The following is a 16,150-nucleotide window of genomic DNA, read 5'->3' on the forward strand; positions in this document are numbered from 1 at the left end:
CCGACCGTTGGCCCGGCCGACCGTTGGCTCACCGGACAGTCTGGTGCACACCGGACAGTCCGGTGAATTTTAGCCGTACGCCGTCGGCAAATTCCCGAGAGCGGCCACTTCGCTCGAGGCAACCTGGCGCACCGGACACTGTCCGGTGTACCACCGGACACTGTCCGGTGCACCACCGGACAGTCCGGTGCCCCAGACCGAAACAGCCTCTTGGCTGTACACAGCCAACTCTTCTCTTTTCCTCTTCTTCCTGTTTCTGATACTTAGACAAGTATATTAGTACACAAAACCAATGTACTAAGACTTAGAAACATACCTTTGCTCTTGATTTGCACTTTGTTCATTCATGGGCATAGATTCACATTTAAGCACTTGTGTTGGCACTCAATCACCAAAATACTTAGAAATGGCCCAAGGGCACATTTCCCTTTCAATCTCCCCCTTTTTGGTGATTTATGCCAACACAACATAAAGCGACTAGAACAAGTGCAATATCACTTCAAATAAAACTCAAATTTATTTTGATTCAATTTTGGCATATATGGATCATCCTTTGCCATCACTTGGTTTGTTTTTGCAAATCAAACTCAAATCTCTATCTCTAAGTCAAACACACATGTTGAAGCATAAATAGAGTCATTCCAAAAGAGATTGATCAAAGATTTCAAAAACTCCCCCTATTTCCCATAATCAACACTTCTCCCCACAAGAGGCCAACTTTTGACAAAAGAGACAATGCAGGAGTTTTGACAAAACAAAAAGCTCTATTTTACTATTTTCAAAATTTCTCAAGTGGTAGCTGATCCATTTATTGCTTTGGCCTTTATTTTCTCCCCCTTTGGCATCAAGCACCAAAACGGGATCAATCTTGGCCCTTTAACCCCATTGCCTCACCAAAATCTTCAATTAGGAGTAAATAGACAATGAGAGTTCATGAGATGAACTTGGAATAAGTTACCCTCTCATCGGAGTGCAGTGGAAGTCTTTCATGGTCCAAGTCCACCTTTTCCCTTTCAATCCTCCTTCGAGACTAAATCATCAACTCAAGCACATGGTTAGTCTCAAAGGGTCAAGTTGTAACACATCTCCCCCTAAACATGTGCATCACTTTGCAACGGACTTGTGAGGTCCAGGGAGTGTTTGTACAACTTGAGCACCATAATAAGCAACAAAATGCAAAAAGGAACATGATCAAAAGCATAAATACATGTATGCTACAATTCAATCCAAGTTCCGCGAATCTAAGACATTTAGCTCACTACGCAACCTGCAAAAGGTCTTCTCATCTAGAGGCTTGGTAAAGATATCGGCTAGCTGGTTCTCGGTGCTAACATGAAACACTTCGATATCTCCCTTTTGCTGGTGGTCTCTCAAAAAGTGATGCCGGATGTCTATGTGCTTTGTGCGGCTGTGCTCAACAGGATTTTCCGCCATGCGGATAGCACTCTCATTATCACATAGGAGTGGGACTTTGCTCAGATTGTAGCCAAAGTCCCTGAGGGTTTGCCTCATCCAAAGTAGTTGCACGCAACACTGTCCTGCGGCAACATACTCGGCCTCAGCGGTGGATAGGGCAACGGAAGTTTGTTTCTTAGAGTTCCATGACACCAGAGACCTTCCTAAGAATTGGCACGTCCCCGATGTACTCTTCCTATCGACCTTACATCCATCATAGTCGGAGTCTGAGTATCCAACCAAGTCAAAGGTAGACCCCTTTGGATACCAGAGCCCGAAGCAAGGCGTAGCAACCAAATATCTAAGAATTCGCTTCACCGCCACTAAGTGACACTCCTTAGGATCGGATTGAAATCTAGCACACATGCATACACTAAGCATGATATCCGGTCTACTAGCACATAAATAAAGTAAAGACCCTATCATTGACCGGTATGCTTTTTGATCAACGGACTTACCTCCTTTGTTGAGGTCGGTGTGTCCGTCGATTCCCAACGGAGTCTTTGCGAGCTTGGCGTCCTTCATCCCAAACCGCTTTAGCAGATCTTGCGTGTACTTCGTTTGGGAGATGAAGGTGCCGTCCTTAAGTTGCTTCACTTGGAACCCAAGGAAGTAGTTCAACTCGCCCATCATCGACATCTCAAATTTCTGAGTCATTACCCTGCTAAACTCTTCACAAGACTTTTGGTTAGTAGAACCAAATATTATGTCATCGACATAAATTTGGCACACAAACAAATCACCATCACATGTCTTAGTGAACAGAGTTGGATCGGCTTTCCCAACCTTGAAAGCATTAGCAAGTAGAAAGTCTCTAAGGCATTCATACCATGCTCTTGGGGCTTGCTTAAGTCCATAGAGCGCCTTAGAGAGCTTACACACGTGGTCGGGGTACCGTTCATCCTCGAAGCCAGGGGGTTGCTCCACGTACACCTCCTCCTTGATTGGCCCGTTGAGGAAAGCGCTCTTCACATCCATTTGGAACAACCTGAAAGAATGGTGAGCAGCATATGCTAGCAAGATACGAATTGATTCTAGCCTAGCCACAGGAGCAAACGTCTCCTCAAAGTCCAAACCTGCGACTTGGGCATAACCTTTTGCCACAAGTCGAGCCTTGTTCCTCGTCACCACCCCGTGCTCGTCCTGTTTGTTGCGGAACACCCACTTGGTTCCCACAACATTTTGCTTGGGACGAGGCACCAGTGTCCAAACTTCATTGCGCTTGAAGTTGTTGAGTTCCTCCTGCATGGCCAATACCCAATCCGGATCTAGCAAGGCCTCCTCTACCCTGAAAGGCTCAATAGAAGAGACAAAGGAGTAATGCTCACAAAAATTAACTAATCGAGATCGAGTAGTTACTCCCTTGCTAATGTCACCCAAAATTTGGTCGACGGGATGATCCCTTTGAATCACCGCTCGAACTTGGGTTGGAGGTGCCGGTTGCGCTTCTTCCTCCATTACGTGATCATCTTGTGCTCCCCCTTGATCATACGCCTCCTTTTGATGAACCTGTTCATCGTCTTGAGATGGGGGATGCACCGTTGTTGAGGAAGAAGGTTGATCACGTTCATCTTGTTCCTGTGGCCGCACTTCTCCAATCGCCATGGTTCGTATAGCGGCCGTCGGAACATCTTCTTCATCTACATCATCACAATCAACAACTTGCTCTCTTGGAGAGCCATTAGTCTCATCAAATACAACGTCGCTAGAGACTTCAACCAAACCCGATGATTTGTTGAAGACTCTATACGCCTTTGTATTTGAGTCATAACCTAACAAAAACCCTTCTACAACTTTGGGAGCAAATTTAGAATTTCTACCTTTCTTCACTAGAATGTAGCATTTGCTTCCAAATACACGAAAGTAAGATACATTGGGTTTGTTACCGGTTAGTAGCTCATACGAAGTCTTCTTGAGGAGGCGATGAAGGTAGACCCTGTTGATGGCGTGGCAAGCCGTGTTCACGGCTTCCGACCAGAAACACTCGGGGGTCTTGAATTCTCCAAGCATCGTCCTCGCCATATCGATTAGCGTCCTGTTCTTCCTCTCTACCACACCATTTTTGCTGTGGTGTGTAGGGAGCGGAGAACTCGTGCTTGATCCCTTCCTCCTCAAGGAACTCCTCCACTTGAAGATTCTTGAACTCGGACCCGTTGTCGCTCCTTATCTTCTTCACCTTGAGCTCAAACTCATTTTGAGCTCTCCTTAGGAAGCGCTTGAGGGTCCCTTGGGTTTCAGACTTATCCTGCAAAAAGAACACCCAAGTGAAGCGGGAAAAGTCATCAACAATAACTAGACCATACTTACTCCCCCCTATGCTCAGATAGGCGACGGGTCCGAAGAGGTCCATATGCAGCAGCTCCAGGGGTCTTGAAGTGGTCATCACATTCTTGCTGTGATGCGCTCCTCCCACCTGTTTACCTGCTTGACAAGCTGCACAAGGTCTATCTTTTTCGAATTGTACGTTAGTCAAACCTATCACGTGTTCTCCCTTTAGAAGCTTGTGAAGGTTCTTCATCCCCACATGTGCTAAGCGGCGATGCCACAGCCAGCCCATGCTAGTCTTAGCAATTAAGCATGCATCTAGACCGGCCTCTTCTTTTGCAAAATCAACTAAGTAGAGCTTGCCGTCTAATACACCCTTAAAAGCTAGTGAACCATCACTTCTTCTAAAGACAAACACATCTACATTTGTAAATAGACAGTTATATCCCATATGACATAATTGACTAACAGATAGCAAATTATATCCAAGACTCTCCACTAAAAACACATTAGAGATAGAATGCTCATTGGAGATTGCAATTTTACCTAGCCCTTTTACCTTGCCTTGATTCCCATCACCGAATATAATTGAATCTTGGGAACCCTTATTCTTGACGTAGGAGGTGAACATCTTCTTCTCCCCCGTCATATGGTTTGTGCATCCGCTGTCGATAATCCAGCTTGAACCCCCGGATGCATAAACCTGCAAGGCAAATTTAGGCTTGGGACTTAGGTACCCAACTCTTGTTGGGTCCTACAAGGTTAGTCACAATTTTCTTAGGGATCCAAATGCAAGTTTTATCACCCTTGCATTTTGCCCCTAACTTCCTAGCAATCACCTTTCTATCCTTTCTACAAATTGCAAAGGAAGCATTCAAAGCATGATATATTTTAGAAGGTTCATTAACTTTCCTAGGAACATTAACAACATTTCTCCTAGGCATATTATGAACAACATTTCTCCTACCAATATTCCTATCATGCACATAGAAAGAACTAGAAGCAAACATGTCATGAGAGTCATAAACATATGAATCAAAAACATTATAACTTCTATTTGCATTTCTAGTATGTCTCCTATCATGGTACATAAAAGCATGGTTCTTTTTAGCACTACTAGCCATAGGAGCCTTCCCTTTCTCCTTGGCGGAGATAGGAGCCTTATGGCTTGTCAAGTCCTTGGCTTCCCTCTTGTAGCCAAGTCCATCCTTAATTGAGGGGTGTCTACCAATTGTGTAGGCATCCCTTGCAAATTTTAGCTTATCAAAATTACTCTTGCTAGTCTTAAGTTGAGCATTAAGACTAGCCAATTCATCATTAAGTTTGGAAATTGAGACTAGGTGTTCACTACAAGCATCAATGTCAAAATCTTTACACCTATTACAAGTTTCAACAATTTCTACACAAGATGTTGATTTACTTGCTACTTCTAACTTAGCATTCAAATCAGCATTAACACTTTTTAATTTAGAGATGGATTCATGACAAGTGGATAATTCACTAGAAAGCATCTCATTTCTTTTAATTTCTAGAGCAAGAGAATTTTGTGCACTAACAAATTTATCATGCTCTTCATATAAAAGATCCTCTTGTTTTTCTAAGAGTCTATCCTTTTCATTCAAGGCATCAATCAATTCATTAATCTTTTCTATTTTAGTTCTATCCAATCCCTTGAACAAACTAGAGTAATCTATTTCTTCATCACTGGACTCATCATCACTAGAAGAATCATAAGTGACATTGTTTTGATTGCATACCTTCTTCTCCCTTGCCATAAGGCATGTGTGACGCTCGTTGGGGAAGAGGGATGACTTGTTGAAGGCGGTGGCGGCGAGTCCTTCATTGTCGGAGTCGGAGGAGGAGCAATCCGAATCCCATTCCTTTCCGATATGTGCCTCGCCCTTGGCCTTCTTGTAATGCTTCTTCTTCTCCCTTTTGTTCCCCTTTTCCTGGTCACTTTCATTATCGGGACAGTTAGCAATGAAATGACCAATCTTACCACATTTGAAGCACGAGCGCTTCTCCTTTGTCTTGGTCTTGCTTGGCTGTCCCTTGCGACTTTTAAGCGCCGTCTTGAAGCGCTTAATGATGAGGGCCATCTCCTCATTATTTAGCCCGACCGCCTCAACTTGCGCCACCCTGCTCGGTAGCGCCTCCTTGCTCCTCGTTGCCTTGAGAGCAATGGGTTGAGGCTCATGAATAGGACCGTTCAACGCGTCGTCCACATATCTTGCCTCCTTGATCATCATTCGCCCGCTTACGAACTTCCCCAGAACTTCTTCGGGCGACATCTTGGTGTACCTAGGATTTTCACGAATATTGTTCACCAAATGAGGATCAAGAACGGTAAAGGACCTTAGCATTAGGCGGACAACGTCGTGATCCGTCCATCGCGTGTTTTCGTAGCTCCTTATTTTGTTGATAAGGGTCTTGAGCCGGTTGTATGTTTGAGTTGGCTCCTCGCCCCTTATCATTGCGAACCGTCCAAGCTCGCCCTCCACCAACTCCATCTTGGTGAGCAAGGTGACATCATTCCCCTCATGAGAGATCTTGAGGGTGTCCCAGATCTGCTTGGCATTGTCCAAGCCGCTCACCTTATGGTACTCGTCCCTGCACAAAGAGGCTAGCAATACAGTAGTAGCTTGTGCATTTTTATGAATCTGTTCATTAATAAACATGGGACTATCCGTACTATCAAAGTGCATTCCACTTTCTACAATCTCCCATATGCTAGGATGGAGAGAGAACAAGTGACTACGCATTTTGTGACTCCAAAATCCGTAGTCCTCTCCATCAAAATGAGGAGGTTTACCAAGTGGAATAGACAATAAATGAGCATTAGTACTTTGAGGAATACGAGAGTAATCAAAAGAAAAGTTCGAATTGACCGGTTTCTTTCTCTCGTATTCGTTGTGGTCGTCGTCCTTTTGGGAGGAAGTAGACTCATCGCTGTCGTAGTAGACGATCTCCTTGATGCGTCTTGTCTTCTTCTTCTTCCCATCTTTACGTCTGTGGCCCGAGCCCGAGTCGTTGGACTTGTCATCCCTTGGCTCGTTGACGAAGGTCTCCTTCTCCTTGTCGTTGATCACCATCCCCTTGCCCTTAGGATCCATCTCTTCGGGCGATTAGTCCCTTTCTTGAAGAGAACGGCTCCGATACCAATTGAGAGCACCTAGAGGGGGGGTGAATAGGTGATCCTGTGAAAACTTAGACTTATAGCCACAAAAACTTGTTAAGTGTTAGCACAATAATTGCCAAGTGGCTAGAGAGGAGTCACAACAAAACACAATACCACAAGAGATCAAACACAGAGATGACACAGTGGTTTATCTCGTGGTTCGGCCAAGACCAACGCTTGCCTACTCCACGTTGTGGCGTCCCAACGGACGAGGGTTGCAATCAACCCCTCTCAAGTGGTCCAAAGACCAACTTGAATACCACGGTGTTTTGCTTTTGCCTTTCAATATCCCGTTTGCGAGGAATCTCCACAACTTGGAGCCTCTCGCCCTTACACTTAAGATTCACAAAGAAATACGGAGTAAGGAAGAAACTAGCAACGCACACGACTCAAAATCAGAGCAACAGCACGCACACAAGTCGCAACAAGAGCTCGCAACACAACTCAATGAGTTCACAACTCAACAAGAGCTCTAGATGCTATCACAATGAACCAAATGCGTGGAATCGATGTCTTGGTGCTTAGGAATGTTGTAGGAATGCTTGGTGTACTCCTCCATGCGCCTAGGGGTCCCTTTTATAGCCCCAAGGCAGCTAGGAGCCGTTGAGAACAAATCCAGAAGGCCATCCTTGCCTTCTGTCGTCGGGCGCACCGGACAGTCCGGTGCCCGATTCCCTTCATTAAATGGCGAAGCCGACCGTTGCAGATGCGGGAGCCGTTGGCGCACCGGACATGTCCGGTGCACACCGGACAGTCCGGTGTCCCCTTCCGACCGTTGGCTCGGCCACGTGTCCCGCGCAGATCGCGCGGCCGACCGTTGGCCCGGCCGACCGTTGGCTCACCGGACAGTCCGGTGCACACCGGACAGTCCGGTGAATTTTAGCCGTACGCCGTCGGCAAATTTCCGAGAGCGGCCACTTCGCTCGAGGCAACCTGGCGCACCGGACAGTCCGGTGCCCCAGACCGAAACAGCCTCTTGGCTGTACACAGCCAACTCTTCTCTTTTCCTCTTCTTCCTGTTTCTGATACTTAGACAAGTATATTAGTACACAAAACCAATGTACTAAGACTTAGAAACATACCTTTGCTCTTGATTTGCACTTTGTTCATTCATGGGCATAGATTCACATTTAAGCACTTGTGTTGGCACTCAATCACCAAAATACTTAGAAATGGCCCAAGGGCACATTTCCCTTTCACTATCACAAAGAAACAAATGCGCAGAATCGAGGTCTTGGTGCTTAGGAATGTTGTAGGAATGCTTGGTGTGCTCCTCCATGCGCCTAGGGGTCCCCTTTATAGCCCCAAGGCAGCTAGGAGCCGTTGAGAGCAATCCTGGAAGGCAGATCTTGCCTTATGTCGACTGGTGCACCGGACAGTCCGGTGCACCACCGGACACTGACCGGTGCAGATCTCCTTCCTTATTTGGCGAAGCCGACAGTTGGAGTCTGAGAGCCGTTGGCGCACCGGACACTGTCCGGTGCACACCGGACACTGTCCGGTGCACACCGGACAGTCCGGTGCACCAATGTGACCGTTGGCTCGGCCACGCGTCACACGCGGAATCCTCGGCCGACCGTTGCCCCGGCTGACCGTTGACTCATCGGACAGTCCGGTGCACCACCGGACAGACCGGTAAATTTTAGCCGTACGCCGTTGATGGTTTCCCGAGAGCGACGAGTTCACCTGTGAACGGCTCACCGGACAGTCCGGTGCGCCACCGGACCGACCGGTGAATTTTAGCCGTACACCGCCGTCGAAGTCCCGAGAGCAGCCTGTTCGCCAGAGCCAGCCTGGCGCACCAGACACTGTCCGGTGCACCACCGGACAGTCCGGTGCACCCAGACCGAGCAGACTTTGGCTGAACAAAGCCATCTCATTTCCAATTCAATCTTCCCTGTTTCCAGCACTTAGACACAATACATCTCTACTACTATTATGTGAGCAGTGTAGGCGTGCACATCCCGCGGTGCACGTTCTGCCGCTCCCCCACGCCCGCGGCCGAACGCTCCGCGAAGCCACCAACGCCATTTCCGCTGCCCGCCGCGCATCAGTCCCGCAGCCGCCATTCACGCCGCCCGCCGCCATTCCAGCCGCCCGCCGCGCATCACTCCCTCCGCGCTGAGCCGCTCGCCAATCACCGCTCGCGCAGTATTCTGGGCGAGGGTTTCCATCTTCCGCGGTGCAGGCCGCAATGTTTACAGCGCGATCCCCTTCCATCCAGCGCGGTCCCCTCCCATCAATCGCGATCCCCTTCCATACCCCGATATCACCGCTCGCGCATTCAATCGAGCAATCACCGCTACCGCATCCATGGCTTCAATCGGTTGCCCCCGCGATCCCCTTCCATCCATGGCGAGGTCGCTGGTTGTTTTCAACAGTCAACCGACAGCACTCGCTCGCCCAGAATACTTTCGCTATCAGATCCTGCCCCTCGCTCGCCGCCCAATCAACAGCTCAGACGTTGCCGCCACATCCGAGCAAAGGTGGAGGCGTCTGCCTCCACACACCTCGCCCTCGCCACCGCCGTCCCTAGAAAAGACACGACTGTGCAGAGAAGACACGGCGGTGCATAGAAGACAAAGGCGGTGCAGAGAAGACACGGAGGTGCGTCACAAGTTCATGTACTGTGAACACAATGTTGGTTAATGATTGTGGAAGTTTTCATGTATTTTTGTTATGAGTTCAAGGTGCAGTTTCTGTATCTGAATTAATTTGTGTGGCGTCGCAAAGAAAATGTGCTTTGTATTTGTGCCGATTTGCATGTAAGGTGAGGTAGATATAGAGTCTTTTGTTTGATCAAGATCAAGACATCTCAGCTGCACGGAAATTTGATTTTAATTAAAAAACAGATGATGCAACATATGAGAAATAGAGAAGTTTATAGTACATCGTAGAATTTTCCTTATTTTCCACATTTTCAAATTGTTCTATTCCCTCGCTGGATCTGAATTGTTATGAGTTCAAGGTGCAGTTTCTGTATCTGAATTAATTTGTGTGGCGTCGCAAAGAAAATGTGCTTTGTATTTGTGCCGATTTGCATGTAAGGTGAGGTAGATATAGAGTCTTTTGTTTGATCAAGATCAAGACATCTCAGCTGCACGGAAATTTGATTTTAATTAAAAAACAGATGATGCAACATATGAGAAATAGAGAAGTTTATAGTACATCGTAGAATTTTCCTTATTTTCCACATTTTCAAATTGTTCTATTCCCTCGCTGGATCTGAATTGTTATGAGTTCAAGGTGCAGTTTCTGTATCTGAATTAATTTGTGTGCCGTCGCAAAGAAAATGTGCTTTGTATTTGTGCCGATTTGCATGTAAGGTGAGGTAGATATAGAGCCTTTTGTTTGATCAAGATCAAGACATCTCAGCTGCACGGAAATTTGATTTTAATTAAAAAACAGATGATGCAACATATGAGAAATAGAGAAGTTTATAGTACATCGTAGAATTTTCCTTATTTTCCACATATGAGAAATAAAGAAGTTTATAGCATGACCTCTTTGAGTATTGATCAGTCTTAATTCTTATACATTTTTAATTCTTGTACATTTTGGTTCAGATCGGGCTTCAGGACAAGAACTGACAGCCCACCCCAGACTAAGCAGTGGAGAGGTAAAGCATCACAGTACTCTGGTGAGTTTACATTTTGCATGTGATTCTTAATGCTATTTCTGTTATATCAATTCTTTCTTAATTCTTATACATTTTTTCATCTCCGGCTTCAGGAGGAAACTGACAACACACCGGTGACCAAGCAGTAGAGAGGAGGAGCATCACAGTATTCTCGTGAGTTTACATTTTGCATCCTCATCTTTTTTCTATTCAGTTATAACATTTCATTGCTTGATATGTTACTGAATTTATCGCTCAGTTTCATTGCTTGCTAGGTTGTACTATACTTGTGACTTTTGTTTTATTATCATTAGTGTAAGGTTACGGTTCCAGCTCACATCTTTGAGTTTTGTATTACTTGATTTGCTTAGCAACTGTTGAGGTTTAAACGAGGGAATTCAATAGTTGACCTCTATATAAATGCCTGATTGTCCATGTTTGTGTGTTAATAGTCTTCTGGTCATTGTGTACTATTATTGTGTGTTAATAGTCTTCTGGTTATTGTTTGTTAATAGTCTTCTGGTCACTTGAATAGTCTTCTGGTCATTGTGTGTTAATAGCACAACTGCCACCAATGTGCCGATTTGCATGTAAGGTGAGGTAGATATATGCGTCTTTTGCTTGATCAAGATCAAGATATCTCAGCTGCACAGAAATTTGATTTTAATTAAAAAACAGATGATGCAACATATTATAGTACATCGTAGAATTTTCCTTATTTTTCACATTTTCAAATTGTTCTATTCCCTCGCTGGATCTGAATCAATAGTTGAATCTATCATTATGTATGGTGGTCTTCAATTAGGCTTTTTATACTTCTGATTTATAGCATGACCTCTTTTAAATTCTTATACATTTTGGTTCATATCGGGCTTCAGGACGACAACTGACAGCACACCCCTGACTATTAAGTGGAGAGGTAAAGCATCATAGTAGTCTGGTGAGTTTACATTTTTAATTCTTTTTTGTATTCACTTATAACATTTGAGAATAAACTTTTTCTGTTATACCAATTCTTTCTTAATTCTTATGCATTTATTTTCATCTCCGGCTTCAGGAGGAAACTGACAACACACCGGTGACCAAGCAGTGGAGAGAAGGAGCATCACAGTAGTCTCGTGAGTTTACATTTTGCATGTGATTCTTTTTTCTATTCAGTTATAACATTTCAATTATTAGTTCTCACTAGCATAATTTAGTTGCTTGATATGTTACTGAATTTATCGCTCAGTTTCATTGCTTGTGTGTATTGGGGTCTTTTATTGGGGTATAATAAAGTTTATATGCATTCTTCCGGTACATATCGGTTGATGCTAATTTTAAGATAAGGACCAATACGTGTCCAGTTTATGGGTCTCACAAAAATCATCATTTGGTCTCCCAGTTACTCCGGCAGCATTACAAACTTGAGTTGGCTACACCTTTCTGATCTCCTCCAACAGCTGAAAGCGCTCCTCCAATCGTCCTTTCCCATACTCATATGGTATCCTTTGCTTGTCACAAATCTTACCAAGGAGGCCACCAAGAAGTGGGCACGACACCATTCCCAGGCGCACTATTTATGCTACAGTTTTAACAACAAAACTACATGAGCAGATAAGACTAAAGTTTTATTTGGCCGCAGTGAAAGTAATTGAAGCTGTACTATCAGTAACAGAAGTTTATTTCAAACATATGGTGTCTTTCGGAAATGTAACAGTATAAACATGATCCTCGCTGGAACGCATTGCATTTAGTCTATGCGCTTATGTGATGTGACACATGCTAAATTTTAGTCAGGGGGACAAAACAACCCCTCACAGCAATTCTATATCCTTAAAATGGAAAGGGAAAGTAATTGACTAAACTGCATTTAACTGTGCATCAAGAGAGAAGTTAAATTCTATGCGAAGCCTGAGCGTTGCATCATCCATTTAGATGTCCTGAAGGGGCAATCCGAGTAAGATCATCATTTACGAAGCTCAAAGCCAAGGATATTGTCTCAAGATAACAGAACATAAACGGTGTATCCAGTACTTAGTTATAACCAAGTTCTTGTGGACTGAATCTCAACAGAATAAATTTCAGATTCTCAATAAGGCTACATATAACATACTCGGATCTAAGATGAGGAGATGAAAATGCTGCAAGGACCAAAGAAATTTAGTTATAACCAAGGAAATATATGAAGGAAATCAGAAACTCCTACAACAGAGAAATTTAGTTACATCCTTAAAATGCTTAATAACCAAGGACCAAAGAAATTTCAGTAACATGATGCTTAATAACCAAGGACCAAAGAAATTTAGTTATATATCCTTAAAATGCTGCAAGGATCTAAGATGAAGCAACAGTTTGTTCAGAGAACTGCTCTTAAGATCTAAGATGAAGATATGAAAATGCTGCAAGGACTAAATAAATTTTCACAGAAACTCCTACAACAGAGATACTCTTCTCACCTAGATTCTCTATGTCTGTCTCTTGCCAAATTCAAGAACAACAGATACTAAATAAAATACATGTGCCTTGTGACAATTGATAAGCATAGATGTAGCAGGTGTATTAACAATATACATTCATCGAACCTGATCAGTGAAAGTAATTGAAGCTGTACTATCAGTAACAGAAGTTTATTTCAAACATATGGTGCCTTTCGGAAATGTAATAGTATAAACATGATCCTCGCTGGAACGCATTGCATTTAGTCTATGCGCTTATGTGATGTGACACATGCTATAGAACATAATGAATTGTAAAGTCGTAAAGGTAAAGAACCTGCATCTTTGTGACAGATGCAGTTTGCCTCTCCAATGCACGTCCTAATCTACGTACTGATCAAACTATGACCTACACGACGTGACTGATGATGCTAAATCAATGATGGTTCACAAAAATATCTACACCAGCTAATCAAAATTTACGTCTTTGCTACAAAACTACATGAGCAGATAAGACTAAAGTTTTATTTGGCCGCAGTGAAAGTAATTGAAGCTGGACTATCAGAAACAGAAGTTTATTTCAAACATATGGTGCCTTTCGGAAATGTAATAGTATAAACATGATCCTCGCTGGAACGCATTGCATTTAGTCTATGCGCTTATGTGATGTGACACATGCTAAATTTTAGTCAGAGGGACAAAACAACCCCTCACAGCAATACTACATCCTTAAAATGGAAAGGGAAAGTAATTGACTAAACTGCATTTAACTGTAAGCACACATTGATCGAACCATTTCTTCTCTGTAAACTAATGTATTAACAAGATTCCAAGTGGGGTATAACTTGAGAGCAATGGACCTCCTTTAGGTGCTGATGTATCGTCCTTCTTATATTTACACTGTCCCGATGATGAAGAGGGCGGCACGCCAACCGCCACGGCCATATATGAACAAGAACTGCTACGGTGAAGCACGCATCATTCAACAAAATATCAAGTCCCAAAGAACAAGTGTCATATTAGTTATACTTTTTTTTAACATAAAAATATAGAGAAGCATAAACCATAGTGCAACCAGTAACAACAATAGAATATTGAACCGCGAAAGTATGACATGTGTTCTATTTAATTTTTTAAATTTTAATGCAACAAGGTTTTGATGGAACCGGTCGTATTGAACCGCGAAAGAGCCGCAGCGGACCGCCTAAAACGGATGCCTATGTAAGTTATTATATAAATATATTTACATCAAAGTTATGACCATTATTTAGTCGTATGTTTAATATAGCTTCAGGTTGTTTGACGACTACCGTGAAGAAGATTTTTATGGGCTACCGCGGAAATACAGTATTGTCACTCGGGTAGAAGTTAAATTCCCGAAGGAACCACGTTTCCGTGATAGACAACATTTCGTTTTATCAGACATCAATGTAAGCCAACAATTCTTTAAGTTTCATTTTCAAATTTACACGATCTTCATACCATCGCATCTTCTCCTACTGAAATACTATTAGGGAGCCAAGATCGAAGCCATAACATATATGTATGAGACAGTCAAACATTTCGACAATTTGCTCCATGAAAAGCATGTTTACAAGATGCATAATGTAAAGTTCAGTCTTCATCCGGGTGAATTTAATTTTCGTCATCTAAATGGTCCCATGGAATTGTGTCTTGACCAACAAACTATCGTGGAGCCATACACTGTTCCAATTCAAATGGCGCCATTCCCAAAACAAATACTCTTGAACCTTGCTGATATTGCCGAGTTGCCAAACAGGACTTTAGTCGGTAAGAATGTATCGACCTCTTAATATTATTAAAATATCGTTAACATAAAGTTTTCAGTATTAATCCATTTATAAATTGTTATTTTTGTAGATATTATGGCTATTGTAGTCCACTTGGATACAATTCATCGCACAATGTGGGGCCCTTTCAGAAAGATTGTTATAATGGATGCTAGGTATATTCCGTTAATTGTATATTATATATATATATTCAAATCTAAATATTACTAACCTATTCTTAACAAAATCAATGTCGTAGAGGGTATTTACATATCATTAAAGTTTGGGGTGACCTACTAAACAAAAATGCACTCCGCTGGGCGTTGGCTAAGGAGGATTATGGCATAATAATTGGGACTATGTTTAGACGGTTCAGAAGACAAGGTACACCATATCTTACGCCTTTCAAAAACTTCTGTCACTAAGTTTTGCTTTATAATGATTCGTAACGGAGATTTAAATGTGTAATTCTAGAGTGCCTCGAGTCTTCGGATCATACCGCAATACACTTCAATCCGTTCCATCACAACACCCATCATTTTGGACGTAAGTATATTCTAAAAAATTAGTTACATTTAAATCGTGACTGTTATCATTATATCATGAACTACGTGTAGATGTGACTAATTGTGGCATTCATTGCAGCAATTCAAAAAGCTTTGGTGGCGCTGAACAACCGTCAATTTGCTGTTACATTTCTTGAAGAACAAAGGCGTAGATAGATTCTACAAATTCACAAAGAGCAATAATTGGGTCTATGTTTAGGCCTCCTGTGATTCTATAATGATAGAATACGTGTCGTACTGTTATTGATCAACCAAAAGCAACATGAGGCAAACTTGTATGTCTATGAATTTTGTTTGTAATACCTATGACATGGGTTTAATAAGAATTTTCTGGATTTTTTTGTTCCCATGATTAATAAATATTTTGTGCGAAAAATTGAATTCCCGTATAAATTAGTGCAAACTTACTTAGCATCGCCTGATGGTGAAACTACATGAAGAAGCTCCTGTGGAGTTGAGCCTGGATCCAATTCATAACAGCCCTTGGGAGCATCACGAGGTTCAAATCGGACGAGAAGTGTTCAAGTTAAAACTCTATAAAGCGTAGATCTAAAGCATATAGAGTTCCAAAGAATTCTTTTTGCATTTTATGTTTTTTATGAAAGGAAAAAAGGAAATCACTGAGAAAAACAACCATTAATCACATGCCCGATTTTTAGAGGTAAGGGAGTTGTCCCGTTTTTCAGTCCATGAAGTGTTGCTTCATACGCAACAAGACTGCTAGACTTGAGCAGATCGTAAAAATAGTTCAAATTACCATTTCAACCAACCTTTATATACGCATTAACCCTACTATAATATGTCATATTATACAGAAACAACAAGATCAAAATGTAACATCCATTGATGCTATTCTTTTT

At 42.8% G+C, this 16,150-nt stretch overlaps 1 protein-coding gene and 1 pseudogene across 1 annotated transcript; one reads left to right on the forward strand and one right to left on the reverse strand.

The window, feature by feature from the left end:
• Positions 1-12,404: 12,404 nt before the first annotated feature.
• LOC111590208 (uncharacterized) lies at positions 12,405-12,475 on the reverse strand (annotated as a pseudogene).
• A 1,572-nt stretch (positions 12,476-14,047) lies between these two features.
• Positions 14,048-15,661, forward strand: LOC103639395 (uncharacterized). The gene is made up of 5 exons (XM_020544047.2): positions 14,048-14,725; positions 14,816-14,900; positions 14,984-15,108; positions 15,199-15,270; positions 15,370-15,661. Exons 1-5 carry the CDS (start codon positions 14,476-14,478, stop codon positions 15,444-15,446), a joined length of 609 nt encoding a protein of 202 aa, XP_020399636.1. The 5' UTR covers positions 14,048-14,475; the 3' UTR covers positions 15,447-15,661.
• Positions 15,662-16,150: the final 489 nt, after the last annotated feature.

This window comes from Zea mays, chromosome 9, assembly GCF_902167145.1.
Source record: "Zea mays cultivar B73 chromosome 9, Zm-B73-REFERENCE-NAM-5.0, whole genome shotgun sequence".
Classification (NCBI taxonomy): domain Eukaryota; kingdom Viridiplantae; phylum Streptophyta; class Magnoliopsida; order Poales; family Poaceae; genus Zea; species Zea mays.